The 24139-nt window shown below is 34.9% G+C and overlaps 1 protein-coding gene and 2 non-coding genes across 6 annotated transcripts in view; 1 reads left to right on the top strand and 2 right to left on the bottom strand.

The window, feature by feature from the left end:
* Positions 1–24139, top strand: part of LOC115449350 (rho GTPase-activating protein 21-B) — a 412582-nt gene that overhangs the window by 21356 nt on the left and 367087 nt on the right. The window contains exons 1-2 of one of the 4 annotated variants that reach the window (XM_037439478.1): positions 17929–18230; positions 20139–20601. The exons of 1 other annotated variant lie outside the window; for it this stretch is intronic. In XM_037439478.1, coding sequence (XP_037295375.1) covers positions 20559–20601 — 43 coding nt within the window. In that variant the 5' untranslated portion in view covers positions 17929–18230; positions 20139–20558. Of the gene's footprint in view, positions 1–17928; positions 18231–19815; positions 20602–24139 lie in introns of those variants that run through there. 2 more of the 4 variants (XM_037439481.1, XM_037439480.1) reach the window with 2 other exon arrangements.
* Positions 9587–9658, bottom strand: Trnae-cuc. Its single transcript has one exon. It is a non-coding gene; the product is annotated as a tRNA-Glu (tRNA).
* Positions 12384–12455, bottom strand: Trnae-cuc. Its single transcript has one exon. It is a non-coding gene; the product is annotated as a tRNA-Glu (tRNA).

Here is a 24139-nt window from a genome sequence, read left to right as displayed (position 1 = left end):
AAGAATACACACATGATTTTAGAAAAGTCAGAGGTGTGTGCCCTTGGGATTTGAACCTGCGGACATTCGTCTTGGCAGTCCGTTCCACACCCAACTAGGCTATCGCCGCTAACCATTTTAAAATACCTATGCGTATTATCGATTAATAATATTAGAGTGTATTGGGTGAGTACTGTATGATTTTATTCAAGATGAATTTTAACTATTATTTAACCAAGAATGTTTATGATTAAAACAGTGTCGGTTATGTAAATAAGAAGACACTTGTTTGTGTGAACTAGAACACGGTCGGCTCTGCATCCTAATACGTTCAGTGCAGTCTACACACAATGATGACCAGTAAGCAGCGTGAGTGTTTTGAAGGTCGATGTGATTATGTTCGCTTTATCATAGTATTTTTATAAATACAATACTTTAGACATCGAATAGCTTATTTGTTTGATGTAAAGTTTATAAATTCTAGACGCTTCGTTGTAGACGTACTGTGATACGTTTTTTGGTTTAATAATAATAATAATATCAGCCCTGTATTATATACTGTCGCATTGTTGGGCACGAGCCTTCTCTACTACTGATAGGGATTAGGCTTTAGCCAGCCACGCTGTCCTAATTGCGGGTTGGTAGACTTCACACGCCCTCAAAATTACTAAGAGAATTTCTCTGGTATGCAGTTTTCCTCACGATGATTTCCTTCACCGTTAAAGCAAGTGATATTTCACAAAGAATACAAACATGATTTTTGGAAAGGCAGAGGTATGTGCTACTGGGATTCGAACCTGCAGATATTCGCCTCGGCACAGTCCGCTTCACAACCAACTAGGCTATCGCCATTTCCAATTTTTTTGACTTACATTTTACCTTTATTGATTTGCAATGGTAAATATGCATATTATTAACATATCTCAGTAACGAAAGCCGTAATTTCACATTGGATTGACTCCATATTTCACGCCCGCACTATAAGTTTTCTGGCACATTAAGCCGCATTCGAGTGACTGTTTGTATAAACATAAGCTTTAAATATAAATTATTGAGTCGTGTTTAAAAACAAACCAAGTTAAACTTGCACGTTGTTTACGATACACGTTAAATTTCGTGTGTTTGATGCTCACGTGTGTGATTGTGAAACGATCATCTGCGAACTATAAAATGATCAGTCATCGCTGATTTTGAGAATATAAATGATGTTAATTGCGTTTTATAGAATACCTGCTGTGCTGCCTTCTGGCGTTCATTTTAAGAGCTATTTTATTCGCTCCAGGTATTTTTATTCGTAAAATGTTTCATGTAAATATTTTTTTTTTTATAGTACTGCCGCGGTGGCGTAGTTGTATTACGGTGCGACTGCAGTGCTGAGGTCTTGAGTTCGTTCACAGGTTGGGCAGTAATGTTAGGTTTTTCGTCTTAGTGTCAGCGTGACGGGACGGAACACACACGGCGGAAAGTTGGAACACCAGTTGCGTCTCTACCTACCCTAGACGTCAGTGTGGGTGACGGGTGTGTGTATAAACAAAGTTTATTATTTATAGTTTTAAATATACACGTATGTACATGTTCTTTTGTGTTGTGTGTCATAAAACACTGTACTGCGTGCGGTCTTCGCTGATCCTAAAAGGTTACGTTATCTCCAAATTAAATTAAAACGCAAGTTAATTACATGTTGATAAAAGTATAGTGTTAAAAAGTATTGCATAAATTATAATAGCAGTAATTAAAACAGTTGATATGGAATTAATTCGTAATGTCTGGAACATCCGATTAACCGAAACTTCGCAAATTATTTAACGGTCTTTTTACATTGACAATTTATTATTAAGAAATATTTAAACTTTCTATTGTTAAAGTACCTACAGACTAATGAAATAATTAACTTCGTTTCACTTAGCAAGTTGTATCGTATTTTTTAAAAATTATCTTCTGGGTAAATGCTACTCGTTACGTAAATGTATAAGCCCACCAAATACAAAAGTGACACTTATATTACGCTCCCAAATAAATGGTAATAAAATGAATACTATCTACATTAGCTGCTTATAAAAACCTAATTAATCTAATCATTGTATTTCAGACGTATGTATCATTACTTCTACGCTATGTTTGACTCTAATAATGGCGTTACTACTGTACTGATTTTGGATATTTACTAATAGCGAATAGAAAGTTATATTATCCCATGAACTGAGTCTCTTACCGAGACTAGTTCTTTACGCGGTATGCCCGCAGCTGTAACTCGTTCATAAATACGTCGACCTGAGCAAATAGGCGGATCAGCGTATTACGAGTCAAGAGGTGAGAGAATCCCACTATCAATATATAAGAAAATAACATGAAGTAACCGAATCGTATATGGGCAAGTCATGAGGCGCGGTCACTGTCGCCTGTCCCTAAATGGAGAGAAATGGCTGCGCCGGCACCAGCCAACATACGACCCGTGAACTCACGCTCCCAGTATTACTTTCGATTTTACGTGTGATATTAACACGGTTGGACGTTTTTATTGTTTTATAGTGCTATTGTTTCAGTGATTTTTATTTGGAGTTGATGGTTGTTGACATGTTGGTAAATACTCATGTTAAATGTAGTTGTAATTTTTCAGTAAGATAGTGTATTGATCAGGAACTGATAGGGAGAGTAAGATTTCCTATATTTACGCGAATGTTAGCCATCGAAATCAAACTACATCCTACTAAATGCAGCCTTCAAGGCCACGGGGCCGACCCAGTCCGGTGCAGTCTTCGAAACGTCGAGAGGAAATAATATTAAAATCATAAGAATAGTTTTATTTCGAGAAATATGAGGGAGTTTCGAGTCCATACCGACCTCACATGTCGAGTTGGCTGGGTGAGGTGACGAAACTTGTCTCTCATTTGTGGGCTCGTCATCCGATGTGCCATAAAGCACATCTGCGTTTTATTATTGATAGAATGAAAGACATTTAGGAAAGGTTATACAAAAATAACATCATTATCGTTCTCTAATAACATCATAGTATAAAAAACGACTTCTGAAGTGATGGCAAATACGGCATATCAAATATAAAATTTACCAAAATAATCCTGGCTCCTAATAAAATTGCGATAAAACTTTGTGGCTGGATTTTCACCATATTTAGGTGTTACGGCCACACCCGTGACCCATCAGCGAATGCCAATACTATCTGATGGCGCGAACCAATAGTTAATGAAGTGATTTTTCCTAAATATAATTTATTATTTAAATATAATGTCTAGAGTCAGCGTGGTGACTCGTGCTCTTTGAAATATGACCTCCGTTTTGTGTGTTTACACTATGAAATATAAATGCCAGGTTGACTACAGGTTTAGTATAAACGGAATCGTGTGCGAATGGTGATACGTGATGCAATTTTAGATAGAGAATAATGAAAACTAATATGTTAATAATATTTTTAATATTTATGTGCAGGTATTGTTATTAGATTTCAAGATACGTATTTGGTTATCAATATTACCATAAAACCTACGGTTTTTATATCATTTAACTCTGTATATACTAATGTAATCGGAAACCCTCACTTGCACCTGGAGCACTCTGGGTAAACACCTTAGTGATAAGCAATTGGATTTTGATTAAAACTGGAATTTTATAATCCAGAAAATAATAATTATTACTCCATTTTCCAAGTTTACTTGTCTAGTTGACTACGTTTTAGGTATCATCGACAGCTTGTGTTTTAAGTAATTACTACAGATATTAGTTACCAAATTTCAATTAGATCGATATATAGATATGTCGCTAGTCACTGAAGAAATGTTAATTGAAATTTCGCAACAGCCGTACTTAGTAATAATGACGTATAAGGTGTTGTACACAACAGTGACATTTTATAAATGAATGTAAGCTAGACAGAATATAATTAATTGTCTGCGCCACAATGCAATGGACCGACAACAGTCTAGCAGTACTCATTTATACCGACATTTCAGTTAAAATGATCAAGGATCGTGTATATTTATCCATACTAATGTAATAAATGCGAAAGTTACTCGACAGAGTAATTTACACGTGACAGACAGTAATGTCATTTAAATAGACATGTTAAGCTGGCTAAACAAATTTTGCAACATATCCAACATCAATACTAAGGAAGAATACAGGTACTACTATTTTAAATGTAAAGCATAAACCTAATTCCACATCGGTGAAACCACGCGCAAAAGTTAGTGTTGTGTATATACTTGTAGATATAATATGCGATTCTGTAGGCTGACAAGATAGTTGCAACATAGATTAGTATCTCCGCAAATTACATTAATATTGTTATTATCAAGTTGGTAATGTTCGTGGGTCAACATAAATAGTAACGTTTAGTTTATCTCCATATTCAAATTATAATAGTCGTTGTACCGTTAGGTCAATTTAAATATTATGATAACATAAAAATAACATAAATAATAAAATCGGCCCTGAATTGTATAGTGTCTCACTGCAGCTGGCCACGGCTCTCTTCTGTTATTGAAAAGAGCATAGCTTCGGTTCGTTTACCTTACTTATGGTCTCATGCGAATTGGTAGTCCATATCTTCAAATTCTTATATAGAACTTAGATACGTATAGTTAGCGATGTGTTCCCTTGCCATTGAAATAACCGATAATTGACAAAGAATACACATTTAAATTCATAAAACTCAAAAGCATGTCTTGAGAGAGAATCCGAATCTGCCATGTCAATCTAGATGACTTTTTATACATCTTTTTGTATACCAAGTATCCCCAAAACATAAAGCATAATTTATCACAGATTATCTCGAAACATAATGCATAAGAACGCGTAACGTGTGTACAACGAAGCCGCGTGACCTTCCTGTGTCCAGCACCGGGTATTATAGTGATTTAAGTCCGACAGTTGTAAACTAGTTTGTACAACACAAGTAGCTACTGGGTTACCGGTTTTAAGGTCAGTGGCAGCCCTAGCCTGTGATTATCGGCCATTATATTTTGTTTGCATGTTCCGTGTTTCAGACTACCGTTTAGCAGAACTGTTAGGTTGCCTGTAGTGTATTATATTGTAATTGTATGATCTAATCGAACTTTAATATGTTCTATATGACTATTCTCTCATTTTTCATAGGTGTTTAACAGGAATGAAGATTTAGGGTGAAAATATCACGCTGGTCTTATATTTGGCATGAAATAGTTATACAATTACCTCTTATATCTTTATCATTAAAACGTGTTTAAATAAGGCTAATATTCTGTCCATCGGCAGTCAATACAGGCTGCAATTGTTTTTTTTATAGTGCTCAGTTTATGGTCCAGCAAAATGTAACAACCCCTTTGTGATGCCCTAAGGCAATGCCGCATAATGTGAAATTTGATAAAAACGTGTTTTAAGGGGCATCAATATCCCGGAAATAGCTACAAATAGTATTATGACGATAAATATTGGGATTTCATATTGAAATCTAAATGTTTCATATGATATAATAACTTGTTCGTACAATATCTTTGTAAGATATCGCCTCACAATTAGCATTTTCTACTATCCGTATTAAAGCCACAGCACCTGATGCACAGGCTTTATCTACGAGCGCGTTTAATTTAATAAAATCGTTGTTGCACCTATCAGAAAGGGAAAACGCGAGTTTCACCGCTTGTGGTCTTGTTAATGCAGCCTCGATGCGAACGGTACGACGTTCACTGTCAGTGATAGAATAATAAAACACCTTATGGACAAGCGAATGGCAGATACGTGAGTGCTGAACATGTCTAAAATGTATTTAAATTGTACGAAGTGAGCGTTTATGTTGCTGAACATTTACCTGATGCTTTGTGTAGGTTGTATAGAACGGTGGAAGTTGGCTCCTTAGATAATTATAGGTTGTTTTTTTTTTCAAATCATTCGTCTCAGGGGTTTATTTATTATTGACTTTTGAAGTATACAAACATCACATCAGAGTTTATCTATTTCTTGTAGCGGAGGGTGAGAAATTTTCGCTTATGGATCCGTCCGTCCCCCTACACCGGCGGTTGTATCGATATATGGGGGTTTTTGTTAATGTAATGTTGTGTTTGGTACTATCCAGGGGGGGGGGGGGGCGAGCCAGGTCCGCTATTTGATGCGATGCCGACTCACCCAATGATAATTATAGGTTTGTGGTGGTGACAGACGATTAGGCGGATTAAATTTGAGGAAAAGTGTGATTGAGATAAGGGAAATGATCTTTTTTCCCAGGTCTGATAATTTCGCCGATTAAATGACACTTAATGGTAAAGTTGAAACTGCTCTGGTGCCACCAGCTTTAACTGGTTGAATCGGCCTATTACAGATAGACAAAATAACGTGCAGTGTTATATTTAAGAGGGCATAACAATGCCGTCAATAAACTCTTAAGCTTGTATCTAATCTGGAACTCAAAGGGCCTTTGATACAGATCCAATTATATCCGTTCCCATTAGAAGGATTTGGCGCCCTTCCCTTAAAGACAAGGAATTACCTTTTACAAATTTCCAAAGAATAAAATCTCAAATCGCACTTTCAAAGTGTTGCTAACCAACCGTGTGACGTTATCTGAATATCTAGCATGAAAATATGAGTTTTACAATATTTTAGTACACTCAATTACTATGAGTGAATTTGAAAGATATATGGGTAATATATACCGGCACAGAATTACTTCGTCAAATTTTCCTGAAGGGCATTTTGAAGTGACCTTGCTTAGCAATAAATTACTGAATAAAGATGGAGCTCTCTCAACTTTTACATATTACATACTAGATGCTTTTTGCACAAGATGAAGACTTTGTGTCTTCGCATCGCTTTATCTTTAAAAAATATACCTACTTTCTGAAGCTGTAGTACTGTCACTGTGAACAATTTATAGCTGATAAATTTAATTATAATTATCTAAATTGGAGTATTATTTACGGTTTTGCCTCTATGTGTATTTGTTAAATATTTCAAGGTGAAATAAAGCATTATATTTAGAAGTAGACACTGTTAAAGAGGAAGTAAAAAAATTATATTAGAATTAGGCTCTCAAAACACCGAAATAATGATAGCAATTCCGACGTCAATTTTTGCTCATTCATATGACGTAAGCTAACAGATTTCGTTATACTGTAGGTGGCGCGAACTAAATTGCAAGTTGACATCATTCTTGAAGTTTTGTAAGGTGTAATTACAAGAGGGTCTGTCACAGGACTAACACGAAGTGGATTTATGTTTAGGTAATACGAGTGCATCTGTCAAAGAGACAGGCAGGTCTGAGGAAAATCAGGATGAAATATATTAGGTTGTTGAACTTCGCAGTCAGGCAATTGGATCTTGTTACGCTGTTAGTTTCCCTGTGCTCCATTGAGCGTGGAAATGTAAATACCAGATTGTCACTTGCGCAGTCGGCTAGCTCGAATCTTCGTATTCGTAAATTAAAGGTATTAGGTTTAAATTTTTGATCCACACTTTAGTTTTTTGACGTGGTATTTGTTCAAAGTTTTGTGGTAATCTTTGATACCAAAACTAAAGTATTACCATTATTATACAATGCTCCTTATCTTCTAACATTAATACTTATGATTTAATAAACAAACACGTGTTATGCTCGACAGGCTCTCATTTCAAATTCCACAATATCGGTGTCTTAATCGATTCACGGCTAAATCGATTCGTGCATACGACTTCAAAAGTTGGGCAATCGAATAGAACAATGGTCGGCGTACATCGAAAAGGTTGTGCTTTGGCGTTATCCGATCCTTATACGGACACGGTACATTCCTATTGACATTTAAACAACTGCTTTACTCGAAATGTAGTTTATTTAGCGCCAGTTTCTAAACCGAATGAATGTTATCGATTAAAATATAACAACACGATTAGAAATTGCTGTCAGTGTATTGTGTATTGAAACGAGATATCGATTCCAGTGCTTGAATTTGTGAGGTCCAATCAGGTTAAGATATTGTCACAAGAATGCTTACATTCCAGAATTGAGCTATTGTAATATATAATCTTTTTTTGAAGTATCTTATTGTCATGTAAGTAATAAGAATCATTGAATAATTCCATTTATAGCCTGACCAGGAATATAATAGTCCTTGTTTTTTGAGGTGAATTATGAAACTAATTTCTTGTCCCGACAATGTTTACTTTAAAATTAAAAAGCAAAGGTGGCGTATAAGCAAAGGAGGTTTTTTATTTTCCTGGACGGGCTATACTTCGTTTCGTATTTATTTATGTTAGTTTCAGTTATTGTTATTACGGAAATTATTTTTAGGTATATTGATACGTTAAAGTAAGATCCGAGTAAAAAAAAATACGATATACACTATACAGGTCCTTAGAAATAGTATGTACGTAATATGATACAATAGTTACTCCATTTAAGTGGAATAAAATGCAATTTTTTACTATTGAATGGCTAATCCGGTCGTGTTTATTTTCCAGTTATGAATACCAAGTAGTTATTGGAAGTAATATCATTGCGTGTCAGATAAAAAATATAGTTTATTGTCGACTCCTGGATTTTAGTATAAAAATTGGCGTAAAAGAGGTTTTAAAGTGCTTTTTATTATTACTAGACTTTGTGGTAGGTGATAAGCAACGATAATACCGCATTAACAATGTTGTGGCACTGAAGCACCATTTGCGAAACTTTTTTTTATATCTTTAATGTCCCTGTTGGTAAGGCTAAGTAATTAATATTAACCAATATTCCACGGACACTTCTATAGTCAGTGAGGTCCGCCATTTATAATTACACATAAAAACTTGCATAAATGAGAAGTGTCGTAAATGCAATTTCATTATATCATATGGCACGTTACGTGTCGATCGTATGAGTAAGTGTCGTGTACTTTACGATAATTTTCATTATAACACACTGCCCGCCTCATATGGATAGGTGTCAACGTTTTTAAAAAAGCGCATGACACGGCAACGTCCCTTAATAGGTGGGCATTTATTGTTACTTAACCAAATTTCAAGATTTTCGATTACGTTAACACTTTATTTTATCGATTTAAATTATACACCGATATCGATCTGAAGTGCGTTCGATTGTCGTGACCTGGCCGGTAAATGGCATTTTACGTACTACCGTTTTGTTTTTACGTTCCGTTTAAGGTTATCAACCGTGCCTTAAATACAGTGATTGTATTTACCTAATTGATTGGAAATTAATTTTTGTGTAATAACAAAAAGTGTAAAACGTTGCAATAAATTATTTTAATACATTGTTTCTTTATTTATAAATCGACATAATATATTTGTAATCGAATACAGTAATTGTCAACTTTAGAATCGATAGGCGAAGGCTGTGAAAAATGGATATGCGTTTTTTATTTGTTATTCGAATTTATTATAGCTATTACAACACGATTTTATTACACGAACGCACTGACATTAATAGCTTTGCTATTTGCATTTATAATAATTTTATTGCGTGAATGTAGTTATAATTATGATAAAAGTTACTACTGTGTTTATAATAAATTTAAAGAAAATTTATACGCCCTATATTTAATATATTGCTTATTTATAACAGTTTATAACTGTTGTGTGATCGAAGGGGGCTATGAATGTAGTTTTCTATAAAACTAATTTCCAGAAAAAAGGAAAACGAAAAAAGCTATTCCGATACCGGGAATCGAACCCGAGCCTCCTGGGTGAGAGCCAGGTATCCTAGCCACTAGACCATATCGGATATAATGGCTATGCCAAATTATGCCGTCTGGAGTTTAAGCATATAACAAAATCTATTTATAAAGATATGTAACTAGGTAACAGAACTAATTTTAGATTTGTTAACGAGCGAGAATAAATAAAACTAATGAAGTCCATCCGTCGTCGATGATCTTGGATTTGTTTTATGTTATTTTACGCATAAATTAATAGTCTACGAACCGTCTAAATAAAATTGCCCGGCTAACGACGCACACTTCCTATTACGTTATATTACAAATTATGATGGTGTATCATAATGAGAAATAATGGATACGAGCTCCGGTAGGCTAATGGATATAAAGAAACTGCTTGTTTTTATACAAGCATGAAGGCGTAATAAATACGTCGATGATGAGAATCACACTCGATCGTCTGCTTTATTCAAATGTGCTTATGGTATATTTTTGTTTCAGGTAATTGGTGATTCTACAGATATTAGTAAAAAGTAAGATACTTTAAAATGGGACAAAAACAATTTTTTATTCTACGGGCTATGAATATGTTAACAGATAAACATATGTTAAGGTAAGTAATCACCATCGCCCTTTAGTAAAAGTAACCTGCCACTGAGAGATATAAAAATTTACATCCTTCGATTCCTAATAGCATGAAACGCAACAAAAACGTAAAGAAAACAAGACCGACCACTGCTTGCTTCTACATCATGTTACAAAAAATACTTCACTATACATTAAATAATACACATTTTTGTATAATTCTAAAATGTAGGTAAATATTGTAACTTTGACTTTTTGGACGACCAATTCCTCAGTCTCTCCTGAGACCATGAAGTCAGCTGCAGTCTTCAAAAATTCGGGAGAAAATTATTATATAACAAAACCGCGACAAAATATGTAAAATAATTTTATTTCAATGTCTCACATTCGCGTAATCATAAGAAATCATTAAATAATACACAAAATTAAGTGTTATTCACTACATTCAACGAATCAATTTAAATCGCAGTCGTCCAAACGAACGTATGTTTGGAGGAGCTTAAAATAAACTAATAACAAGTACACTCGATAAATACCGACAAGTGTTCAATTTAGGACCGTTTTATTAACCGGAAATTTATTTTAAACCGTCCCAATTGATTTCCTCTCGCTGACGGATTCCTGTCCTAAGTTTAAGGCGGGTAGGGCTGTCGTCATTTCTAAAAAATAATGACGTATTGTACAATGAAGATTAAAACATGATACTAAATATTAGTTATAATTATTAGCTGACCTATCATCTTATGAGGTCATACTGTTCTAAATAGAACTTTTTAGGTCTTCGTTATACGCTGTTTGTGTTTATATTGTGTTTATAAAATAGCTTGTTGATAATTGTTTTTGCATTGCATTATACCTAGAATCAGGTGCAGACTTTACCCAAACCAGGATAAATAAATGAGGTGATTCCAAAATACTGAGAAAACCAAACATGGTTCAATAAGTGGAGGGAAAACCTTTTATTATAGTAACACTTTAACTTGTAGCATTACTACACACAAGCAAGCTTTATAAGTTTAGATAATCTATTTCTACTTTCAAGGTAATGTTGCTGAATCCTATACGTATATCAATCTGGGTAGCCCTATCGATGCAGGATGGCCTGGTCCCGGTGGCGTGTTGGGTATGCTTCTATTTTGAATTGTTTACAGTCGTCGCCATTCATGGCTAATAAAGTGCGCGCGCGCAGCCATTGTGACCGCAGCATGGCTGCCGTTTAGGGAGGAATGCCCTCCCGCGTCAAAATGTTGGCGTTATTGTGTTTGGATTAGGAACTAGGAATAATTATGTTTGTGTAGATTGACTGCAGTGATTATGGTTAATCGCTAATGCAACGTTTAGATCTGTTTGTGTTATCAAGTTTTAATTTGTAATAACAGTACTCTCTTACGAAATCGGTAGTACGCACAGCCTATATCTTTTATGGTTGTAAACTATTATTCTTTTAAATTAAACTATTAATTAAAATAGTTTAATTTAAATCTCTAACATTCGCATAAACGTAAGAAATCATTATGTTATTCTTTTATTTATCTTAAAAATTCTTTATCATCTAAAGCGCAAGAAGGTATATGAAACTACCTATACGGTTTTGGGATTTATAGCTTATAATAATTCGGCAAACATTTCGATTTGGTTGTTTAAAAAAACGACGGACTACTGGTTCTCCCAAGGAAACACGAAAGCTTTTCTATTGACATACTAACTACACCCAAGAAAAGAAAATCATTGTTATAATTTTTTTGTAATATCAAGAAATTCCCCTTGAGATAGACATGATATTTATAGCCATAGTATTAACACTAATTTATTATTGAACAAAAAAAAAAAGATATCACAATCATTATCGAACCTTGGACTTAATATTTTTACAATAGATTAATCGAAAACGTAATAAAAAAAAGTAGCACGAAATGTAATCTAAACCTTGACAGCAGGAAATATAAATAGGTATAATAGATTCACGATTTATTCTGACCGTGAACTTAGTTTTTTTTTATTTAAGATAATAATATCTTTGTAACTGACTTCCAAAAAAGGAGGTTCTCAATTCATGTGTTCAGATTTTATGTACTTGGATTTCTCTGAGATTTATCTGTCGATTTTTATAATAATGTGTTTGGTACAAAATAATCTCTATTTAAGTAATATCAGTTTCAATAGCATATAAATTAAAAATAAACATTACTATATATTAAAAAAAGGTAATTCCGATACCGGGAATCGAACCCGAGCCTCCTGGGTGAGAGCCAGGTATCCTAGCCACTAGACCATATCGGATTATGTTGAGTTGTTCGAAATAAGCAAAATGAATTTTATTTTGTAAAAGACTAAGAATCCGGTATTTTTTTTCATAAGGTACACACACAGCATTTACTGTGCCATGCAGCAATAGAAGCGCAAAGCATAATTGAGCACTTGTCGTCTCATGATACTCAACACTAAGTTTTATATTCGAAGACATAAGACTCAATCGCGTCTTGTTGATGTTTGAGTAGAATCATCAAATGATAAAAAAGAAAACAATCGTATCAATATTAGTTTTAAAAGTGTGTCATACAGAAAAACGTGCTCTCAACAAATTGCCTAATAAATATCCCGTACCATTGATCTGTTCGAATCATTGATTCGATCGTAACTCGTAATGTATTCGCCCCGACTCGTACATCATCATTGTGCTGATGATCCTAATTGCGTCCAGAACGTGGTATCGTAAGGGCGCTATTGTTTTAATCGAATGCATCCTCATCTCGCCGGCGCAATTGTTGTGACCCAAATGTTTCATCAGGGTTGTTGCTAACGTCATCATACTAATTTGTTGAATTGTATGAAAATGTAAATTTTTATGTGTAAGTTGATTTAAAGCCGTTAAGATTGGTTTTAAGTGGAATAATGATACCGTCACGGTGCCGTATTTTTCAATATACATAATTATTTTATTGAAATTCTGAATTGCTGATTTGCTGTAGATTTTATTTGTAAAATCTGCGAAGAGACAGTATGAAAACGCACGCACTGCGAACACAGTTAAACGTATAAATTTTTCGCCATGCGCGGTTACCCTACTTGTGTCACAAAGTATGTTTATGCAATACTAGCTTTCGCTCGTGGCTTCGCCCGTGGGAAAAAGTTTTCCGGAATACACCTCTTGGTGTATATTTTTCAGCGACAAAAGCAACCGATGTCCTTCCCAGCGTCTCAAACCATCACCATACCAAATTTTATTGGTATTAAGTGGCTCGGCTGTGTAAGCGAAACTAACAGACTGACAGCATTACTTGCGCATTTATAATAAATATAGGTATGGAATATAGATATCAGAAAGCGTCACAGAACCTCGAGTCGCAGCCCTGTCACAGTCGGATTTGTGGGATTGGCGCAATTTCGCATGAGCTCATAGAGGAAGTCGACGTGGCGTGTTCGCACGTTCGCTCCCGGTTTACGTAACGCTATCGTTCAGCTTAAAATATCCTGCGCTTAACTAATGCTTGAGTTTTATTGCCAATCAAATTTCACCATTAAAGTTATTATTGATTTACGATTTATTAGTTTTTTTTAGGAGTTCATGAAATGTATGTTTGATGTTTCAATATAAGTAGCATGGAAGTTTTATGAGAATGATTGGAAACATATTTTGAATGGAACTTTCGACTCTATTAGGGTTTTTTAGTAAGTTTGTGTTGTAAATATGGTATATGTTCTTAGTAATTAAATAAAGTTAGTAAAAAGATGTTATTGACATGAGTGTTTATTTCGGACTAAAGAGAAGTAACTATGGCAAACAAAACACAAATAGTTCTAAAAATAGAACATATAAAAAATAATAAGTCACGACGAAGGTTACAATCTCCAACAGTTTGTAAATTTATTTTGTCATGTTTGTCAGCTGTATAGTAAATTAAATAATCAAAACTAATAAATATACATGCACGTATTTCGCTTCTAATCCTTAACGATTTATAAGCGTTACCGCACTGATTTGTCGAATTGTTTATTTGTATTTCATCGCTATGGCAACCTACCATATATACAATAGTTTATTTCGACGATGAATTTATCTACCACATAACTATGATGGTCGCTACTCGCTACCCACATGTAAATATGCATCATACAACATTGGCAATGGTTCTCAACTGACCAGGTGGTCTCCGTTCATTCGGTATCACTTTGTAAGACGCTATAAACAAAATTCACACCTCTAAAACCTCAGTAATTAACACAAATCTTCTCTCGAACGCTCTATTTGTCTCATACAATAAAATTCTCAGAAAGTTCGAAATCAAATAAAAAGAAAATACGCCTGTATAAAAGAACCGTAACATTTTTCAAATACAATTAAAGTGCACGGTGTATTCGGTAATAAAATGTAAACAATTTCAACAATGGCAGTTTATTCGTGTTTATATTTACGGCTAACATAAAATACGTTAAGAAAATTACATGCTCGTACAAATTCAAAAGGTGGAAAGATGTAACAAGAACCGGATTTGCCGAAAAACAAATAAAACTCCGCCAACCGGGAAATGGTCGGGCTTCTTTAGATAATCTCGCATGTGAACTGTTATTACTAATATTTTATTCGATTTTTGTTTAGCCCATTTCGTGTTTTGTAAAACAGTTTCAATAATATGTAGTATGGTAATTTATTAAAGATTTCTTGATTTATAGTCATTTAATATTTACATACCTGTGTGTTAAAAAATATCGACGGATAATAATAATATATGAAGTATAAACCACATGAAGCGAGCTTTACGTCCTTCAGTGCCTTTAGTTTTTATTGTGAAGTGAATAATTGTGACTCTTATTCATAATTCTTATAAAATAATTGCACACACATGTATGCAGCGGACGTCAGAAATTGTATTTGCGTTTAGTTAATTAAATAATTATACTCGGGTTTGCTTGTGCGTCAATAAAATTATAATAAGTTATGTTACATTGATGGAGAAATACATAAAACAACTATGTCTTTCGCTATTGAAAAAAATGCCTTGAAATGGTAAATAAATAAACATGGTATGACAAAATAAATATGTAGAGATCAAATAAAATTTCACACTATTTAAAAAGAAGCGGTGACATTCTAGGTGGGTGTGGATCGGACTGCCGAGATGAATGCCTGCAGGTTCAAACGAAAAGGGCACAATACCCTGACTTTTCGAAAATTATTGTTCATTGTATTCTTTGTGAATTATCCCTTGGTTTACGGCGAAGGAAAACATCATAAGGAAATCTGCATATCTGAGAAGTTCCCTATAGAAAATTTGAGGACTTGTGAAGTCTACCAAACTAGGCTAGCGTGGTGGATTAAGGCCTAATCCCTCCCAATGGTAGAAGAGGTCCGTGCCCAGCATATTAGGACAGTATATAATACAGTTCTAATATGATATAAATAAAATTTGTTCGTGATCGACATTTTCATGAACAGCCTCATATACTATCAGGATATAGGTACGCGATGATAATTCAAAAATTAACCATAGACTCGTTCACCAGTTTTATTACATAATAAACGTTTTAAATCATGGCTTGTTATAACATGCGTTATTAAATAACATTGACTCCGACTTAACAAATAATGTTCCAACGTGTACGTTTGTTTACGTTACATTAGAAATACACAGCTAGGTAAACATTAAACATGGTTTTAGTTTAATTCCGTGTTTAGTTGCCATGTTTTAGTTAACCACCTGTGTAAGGTTTTCTGTCGGGAATAAATGCGTTTATTAGTTTAATACGTCAAACCCTTTGGGGATTCACGCGTGACGATCGATTATGATCATTATATAAGAAATTTTTGTGAGAGCATTTCACAATATTGTCATTCAAACAAGTAAGTGGGTTTGACGACAATTCAATATTAACGCTTTTCGATGGATTTCTTTTATATTTTATCGATGCGTCTATTAGATCATTGACTGCCTCGGTGGCATTGTATTATGGTCCGTCAAAATGTTATTGTGTTACCACTCGGTATCAGTCTGTCTCTAGAATTCGCACCCGATATGGCGATATTTACCCCCTCTCCCCATCCCCCCATATCACACCATGGGACGGAAGACACACGGCGGAATCTCGCTATTCAGTTTAATTAAAAACTGTTAACATGGAAGGCAAAGATGTTGGTATTAAATACAAACGTCTATTTAAAGATGATGCATTCAATAAACTAACACTAAATCAAAATGCCCTGCTTTCACATCTAAAGATTTGTCTATGAAACGCGATACACCATTTTTAATTACGCACCATGGTATCGCTTTGAACAGATTTTCAGACACTTTACGACGATGATAAATTTAACAATGGAGACGGCGTCAGCATCGACAGCTGCGAACGACCGCGGATCGTAAATACTGGTGGAGTTTAACACGAGATAACAACGGGATGACTGGTATCAAACGGTATTATAGAGGATTCTCTTTGAAATGCTAGAAGTCCCGGTCCACTTGCAGGTCTGTTGGACGTTGTCTTGAACGCTGTGGGTGCGTTCAAGGTTTGTATATACCTATATAGTTCTTTAAAGTGTCATAAAATTCAACATTTATATTGAAACGGTGCGTCAATACTTTTTGAGTCAAGTGATCTCATTTTGAAGGTTATTCCATGTTTAGTCGCTAGAAGTTTGTAGGAGATAGTTAACACAAAAAAATATTCGTCGTTGCGGTTTTATAAATTATAACTGTATTTTTAAAACAAACCTATAATAATAATTTTATTGTCAAAATGTTTACATATTTTGAACTCATTCGAATGAATGATGATACCAGTAAAACGTATAACATTCTTAATGAGTTATTTTGGCTTAATGTTGCTGTAGTTATTAAAATAAAGTGTACCAACTCATTGCTTTAATTTTAGCTGTCATTTGTCAAGAAACTAGCAACGCTCGCGGGCGATGCCAAACGCCCAGACTTTTGTGTTCACCACGCAGGTGATTCATTGTTACACATTTTTGTTCCAGAAATTTCATTTATACTGACAGTTAGCGTTTCGACAAACGTTTCTACAGAATTTTGTAGACATTGATGCGTAGAGACAATAAAAAAAATCTTATCTCCACTGCATCTTCTATTATACTCATTGGCATGAAACCATTATAACGGATTAGCACCGCACAATTCTTTAATTACACGGTCAACTGCTTGTCACGTTATTATCAAAATGCTTTATAATTAATGGGAACTGCTAACCAATTGACAAACGAGAATCTGTTAGTCAAACATCGCCCACGTGTCGAACTTGGTGTCAAGACATCATCGGCTCAACGAATACAGAGAAAACACCTGTCCGAGTGGGCGGCGCGACCGCGGCCGATGGAAAATTCTCACAATAAATATTTACCTGGTTACGCAAACAGGAACCAAGTACTGATCTTTGTTTGAAATGAATTGTAGCGTTACCGAGAGATACGCAAGACACCATGATATGTTTACGAAATAATTCTCATTCCACGTTGTTTCCAATAGATCACACTTAGCTATTGTTTATCCTAAAATGTTTTGATACAAACGGTTATTATGATTTATGCCCGATGTATTTAAGTACGATAGTATCACTTTGAAGTTTAATGTTGTTTTTCTTAGAAAACCGATGAATACCCGCGTGCTAAGTTCAAGGGATGGACGCGCTGAGCGTGAAGCTCAGTTTCCGGCGCGACCTGATGCAGTCATTAGCTGTGGCATACCACGACGTCGTGCAAAATTCTACGACCCTCTGTCTGTGTGAATTTATAAATAATCCCGGTACGCCAGTGGCAGTGGCGGTGCGGCAGACCGCGGACGGCGCGGGCGCGCGATCCGCAATGAGCGCCGCCCTGCACGACTCTTGGGTATCGGCCATAACACGCTACACTACAATCCGCACCTTGAGTAACTTCCAATGTGTGGGCTTGTGGTCTACCTGCTAAAACGTCGCGTGTGCACTATCCGTTTTATACAAAAGTGAATGTGAAGTGTTTGTTCCAAATTAGTCAAAGTCATCTTAACTTTAGATGACGGCTATCAGTGTTTGTGCGAAGTGATCCGAAGATTGGTTATTATTAAACAGGTTTTATTGCTAAATTTTTAATGATAAAATTCAAGAATATTCTCTTTAGCCAACGGTATGACCGGTCACAAAAATTTTTGCATGTCGTCTGGCTGATTAAGCGCAGACATGTCACTTCCAATTCACAGGAGAGAATAAATTGTCGTTCGTTCGCGGCACTCACAAAATTCTTGGTTTATTTGCGAGGAGACGTCTCATTCAAATTGTAACGAACTGCTTTGTAAATTTCTTTGCGCATCAATTTTGACACACAGTTCTTTTGTGACCTACAACAGCAATGCAGGAAAGATTAAAAAAGTTCCATGAACGAGATCTAATTTTATCAAACCATAGTTCTGTAACAAAAAGGACATGAGTTACTTCCAGAAATACGCCTAGACATACAGCTATGCCGACAATGCTAACTGGTGTGACATTTAAAAATGACGGAGATTAAATCACTAGATTCTTAATTGAATCATATAATAGACTCGTAGTGGATGACCATAAAAATTGGGCGTTTGAATGAAGCCTCTATTGTGTGTTGAAGACAATAATTATTTCCATTGATTTCGCAATCGTTTTCTAGTGTGGCTAATTCACTGTACATTATAATTGACAGCTCATTATAGCATTCATTTAGGCACATTGTTAATGATACATCTATTTTTATATGGCCAGTTCTAAACTCGTACAAGTTCAGATGTGACGTCGGTCCGTCTCCGTCCGCATTACGGCTCATTGTTTTGGTCGTAAATCATTTGGAGCTTTTGTTTTAGATACCAGAGCTCGATTCTTTGGTTTTTTCAGAGCTATAATCTTATTTTCTCGGATCGTACCGTAGCCAAGAATTTCTCGTTTAACGGCATTATCTTTTAGTTCTCGTCCCTCTGGTTACTATTGTGTTAAGACTGGGGAAACGTAAAGTCTGTCAATACTTATGTTAAATATTTAAAATTACGTTTTACAAATAATGAAATTTGACCTGGTTTATATTGTGCTGCTAGCAACATGGGGTTAAACTTTTTTTTTTAAATTTCATCATTAGCTTTACTTGTCTAATGTATTCGACACATTTTTTAGCTTATTACTGGTGATAAATGAATTTAAAGAACGCTCGTTAAATCTATTTGCTAAGCTGAGAGATCTGTGCCAAGATTTATAAAAACAAAATCTTTTTTGCATTGCTGTCAGTAATAAACAAAGCGATAGTTGCATGATGTATGTTATGGTTATGACAAATAAATATGAGCAGTCGTATTATTTGTATAAATATTCTTTATTTTCCTTATAGATGTAAATTGCATACACAAAAAAGCAGGTTTTTTTTCTGTAACATAATTAACAAGACTTAGAAATTTATCGGAAAATGTTGCATGTTCCAGTTGCAATTTTGTCGATATTTACGTTTTGGCGTTACAAGTATTACATGTCTACGCTTGTAACTTATTTTCGTGTCAGACGTCCCACACACATTTCCAGTTTCGTCATTATTAGTCCATAACGTAATGTTGTGTATAACATGATGTTTTGGACGTTGTTACAGCATGGTTATTAAATCACTCCGCGCGACCTTGTACTTCATTGTTGTTTAGTTTATGTAAATTGTATGGTAATTATGTTTTAAAAGGAGCTTATTGCTTGTATAAAGTTTGATCATAATATGAAATCGAGATACCAGTGTAAGATACGTTGATACGTGACCTGATAAGATATCATGGTCAGACTTAAATATTTAGAGCACTGATCAAATAGATAGGTTTGTTGAAATCAAACCGATGTTTGTTATACGATTGTTCTCCGGAATCCAGCATTCAAGGTTGCTTATACAGAGTATCTAATAGCACTTTCATTTGCATAACTGAACATGTGTCCTCGTTGTATCGTATTTCTTTTACTCGCATTGTTCATAACTGTGTACTGGTGCAGCGCATTCCTCGCGATCAATGATATGCCACATTCAAGTGTACCACTCAAGTAATTGCTAACAGATTGTTACGCAAATGTGATTGACGATAACGATTCGGTTGTGTTTACCGTTACTTCAATTTGGCCACCGTTCTGTCTATCTGCTGCCTCTGGAGGTTCGTTCACCTCGTCGTTTGGATGTTATTCCATCTCGTGTAGTTTGTACTGATGGGCTCGATAGGCCGACCTTTGTCCAACATATGGAACTAATTTCAACGTAGTAGCCGATGACTGGTCATTTGGCAACGAGAACTTAATTTTCAATGATGTATCAATACGGAATGAACATGTCTCGTTATTAATAAGAAAATAATGAAGCAATGTTGTTCAGTGAGTAGTGTGTGAGTTTTTTGTGATAAGTGCCGCGATAAAGCCGTCAAAATGATGCAAGGATTTCTGGACTCGCTCTACAAAATTTATTCAGGTAAGTTGGAGATAAGGTTTAAGAGTATGATAAAGTTAAACTCATTTGAATTTTAAATATTTGAGTTCTTGCATGTATGATTAATGTATCATGATTCTAAGGCCCAAAGCAAAATAACAGTCGGTAAAAACTAACGGAAACTTAAGATTAAGATCAACTAAGTCGAAGAAAAACTTTCGATTTCGTTTGTTCATACCTGCCAACAATAAATTATTGCTAACAAATCACTTCGAATACATATTATGTATGGCCTCGGGCGTCTGGTCGTCCACATTTTTATAAGGAAAAAGTTCCAATATGTAACAGGTTATGTAAAAAAAAAAACATTAATTCTCACGTTGTGAGAAGCGCAGTGATCTTCAAAATATACAACGGCTGACACAAATCTACATCGGTTGCTAATCGTTATAATCATGGGGTTCAACAATTTAATGCTGAAACGCGAATTAATTCCGAGTTTCATGTGGTAGTTTATATTTGTGCATTTGCAGGTACCAGAGCAAGTCTGACTAAACAATCGCTTGACATTCTGCATTCGACCTCTATGATCCAATAATGTTTGTATTATAATACCGTCGCTTCACGTGTTCAATATTGAGGTTACGAACCTCGATCCCTCGGAGCCCAGTTTTTTGTAGCACGTAGTTCATGATGCTTTACTCGTTTAATTAGTTATCGCTGCACGGTCACGACTGGTCATTATTTGAAACGAGATTCGTCAGGGGCGGGTCGGCTCATGTATTAATATTTAGTTGGTAATTTGCTGCCGTCATTTTTTTTTTTTGCTTGTATTGTTGCTAAATTAATCTTTGTTAATGGGGACGACGACCTCGGAGTATGGAGCGTTTTTTCGCGGACGTTTGTTGCCAAAACTATTACGAGTGTTATAAGTGGTTAATAATAATAATAATAATATCAGCCCTGTATTACATACTTGCCCACTGCTGAGCACGGGCCTCCTCTACTACTGAGAGGGATTAGGCCTTAGTCCACCACGCTGGCCTAGTGCGGGTTGGTAGACTTCACACACCTTCGAAATTCCTATAGAGAACTTCTCAGATGTGCAGGTTTCCTCACGATGTTTTCCTTCACCGTTAAAGCGAACGATAAATTCACAAAGAATACACACATGATTTTAGAAAAGTCAGAGGTGTGTGCCCTTGGGATTTGAACCTGCGGACATTCGTCTTGGCAGTCCGTTCCACACCCTACTAGGCTATCGCCGCTTGCTATAAGTGGTTACGTTTGCGTTTTTTACGATTCAGCGGTAAAGAAAGGGAATTTACGTGAGCGTCTCGTGTTATTTTTAACGATTATCCGAGTCTTGTAGACATTTGGCACGTTTACTGTTTAGTAAGGTTTTTCATTGGATTCATAAAAATATATTTTTCATGTCCTTTGTCAGCGTCCTTTAAATAATTTATATTAGATCCTTACGCCGAATATACCTTAAACACAGGTTACATACCCTTTTTTGCATTGCGTCGTATCGTCTTAATGCATGTGTGGCGTTCAAAGTAAAATTCAATCTATGAAAACTGACGTAAATTCTCATTTGAATAATATGCACAGATAGCACATTGATATAGTATGAATATTATTATGATACAAATAACAATGTTATGTCTGTCATATCACTTTATGAATACTAGAATACATATATCTGCACCGTTCAATCAATAACATGGCATATTTAACGTATCGATGTTTGGCAATATGTTTTAATTAATTTCTCAATAGTTAGAGCACATGTGCATGGTTGCAATCATTTTGACCCGTGGTTCAGTGTCACCGCAACCTTGAGACCGTCCGATAAGATCTATCAGTTAGAGTGGAACATGCTTGTATTAATTATCGTTAGTTGTTTATATCAAAAATGTGTACATATTATATGAAGATCATTGCAAGGAAAGCATTTTTTCCTTTTTTTTTTGTTTGGAATACTTTTTGCGAGGCGGCAATGCAGTAATAAACAAGCTAAAGTATGACATTGATATAAGTATATGTTATTGTTTTTAAAGGAATAATACCGGAAGATAACCCTTATCACTGCCGATGTAAGTAAATCGTTAAAATGATTTATAAAAACACGCAATATACAAGTATAATAAGGAAAATACGATACCTGTATTATTTTATTGCCATTGACCTAACCCTAAACAGGGGTCTGGAATTCGCATGGCATCCTTCCTCGACCGTGAATTTCTCATAAAAGGGGATCATGTGGGCCATAACCGGACCTCTACCATTGTGTTTCGCTCGTTATCAGCGAAATAAAATTTAAAAAACTCGACCTAACTTCAGACAACTCATTTACTTTAAAATAGAGTTTTCTGTTTTTTTACGATAATCTAATTCGTTGAGTTAATGTTCTCTATTTTAAGTTCGGGGTTTATAGTTTTTTATTTGATTGGTTCTTGAAATTGGGTTGGTGGTTTTATGCTTTTGAGTCACTTTTTGATTTGAGACATTCAGTGGATCCAATTATAGGAATTATTGGAATAAATACAGAATTGAGGACATAATCAACTAGAAAAACAGTTTTATAATTTATAATCCTGTCATTTGTTTGAGTTGTTGTAAACCATGCCACTTCGAACTTAAATTCATCATAATTTCTTAACAAATAAGCATCTTATAACTCATATTTAGTATTAACTTTATTTGATTGTAAAAAGAAATAACTATTTGTGTGGTCCGTAATAGTTTTTGCTTGATTATTTTTAACCGACCTCAAAAAACGGAGGAGATTCTTTAAATCATCCGGTGGTCAGGTTTGTATTTGGTTTGGATAATGGACTTATCTGTTTTTAATGAGTTTGTTTCCAAACGTGATAAATTTATCTATAGTCGTATATAGTTTGTGATTATGTAAGGCTTTATTTGAATAGCGTTCGTTTAAGGTTATAGCTTAAGGTCCATTTTTCATACATTTTGTTTCACCTTTAATCTGGGTAACTAAACAAGTATTGACAAGTAAAGAATTTAAATTCACGTCTAGTTAGTGATTAGTTCTCGCAGTTGAAAGAAAAACGTAAAAATAATTAATATGCATGGATATTTCGGCCTTTAAAATTTAATACGACGAAATTTTAAAGGCTCAAGCTATAACCTATAACCTTAATTTTTTTTAAGCTATAACCTTAATAAACTAATTTCCTTATCTTAACTGAATAATATTGAAAAGATTTTACTAATACAAGAGTAAGTGTATGATAATATTCATTTTAATGTGATGCTTTGAAAATGAACATTTAAATATACCGTCTTGCCATAAATATTGTAATAAAGAAAAAAGAAAATTGTTAACTGCAAATAACATTTATTACTTTTACAGTGTGTCAGTTTAATACATAAATATAAAACAATTAAAAATATAAAAAGCTTATTCGAAGTGGTCTCCATTGGCTGCAATACAGTCCTTTAAACGATGAGGCCAGTTATCAATAGAAGCACGCACTCTTTCCATGGGAAAATTCTTCACTGCCAATCGTATAGATTGTTTTAGGGACTCAAATTATCATGGCGTTTAGAGCAA

The sequence above is a fragment of the Manduca sexta genome, chromosome 17 (assembly GCF_014839805.1).
Source record: "Manduca sexta isolate Smith_Timp_Sample1 chromosome 17, JHU_Msex_v1.0, whole genome shotgun sequence".
Taxonomy (NCBI): Eukaryota; Metazoa; Arthropoda; class Insecta; order Lepidoptera; family Sphingidae; genus Manduca; species Manduca sexta.
Note: the sequence above shows the minus strand (reverse complement) of the source record. Positions and strands in the feature narration are given on the sequence as shown.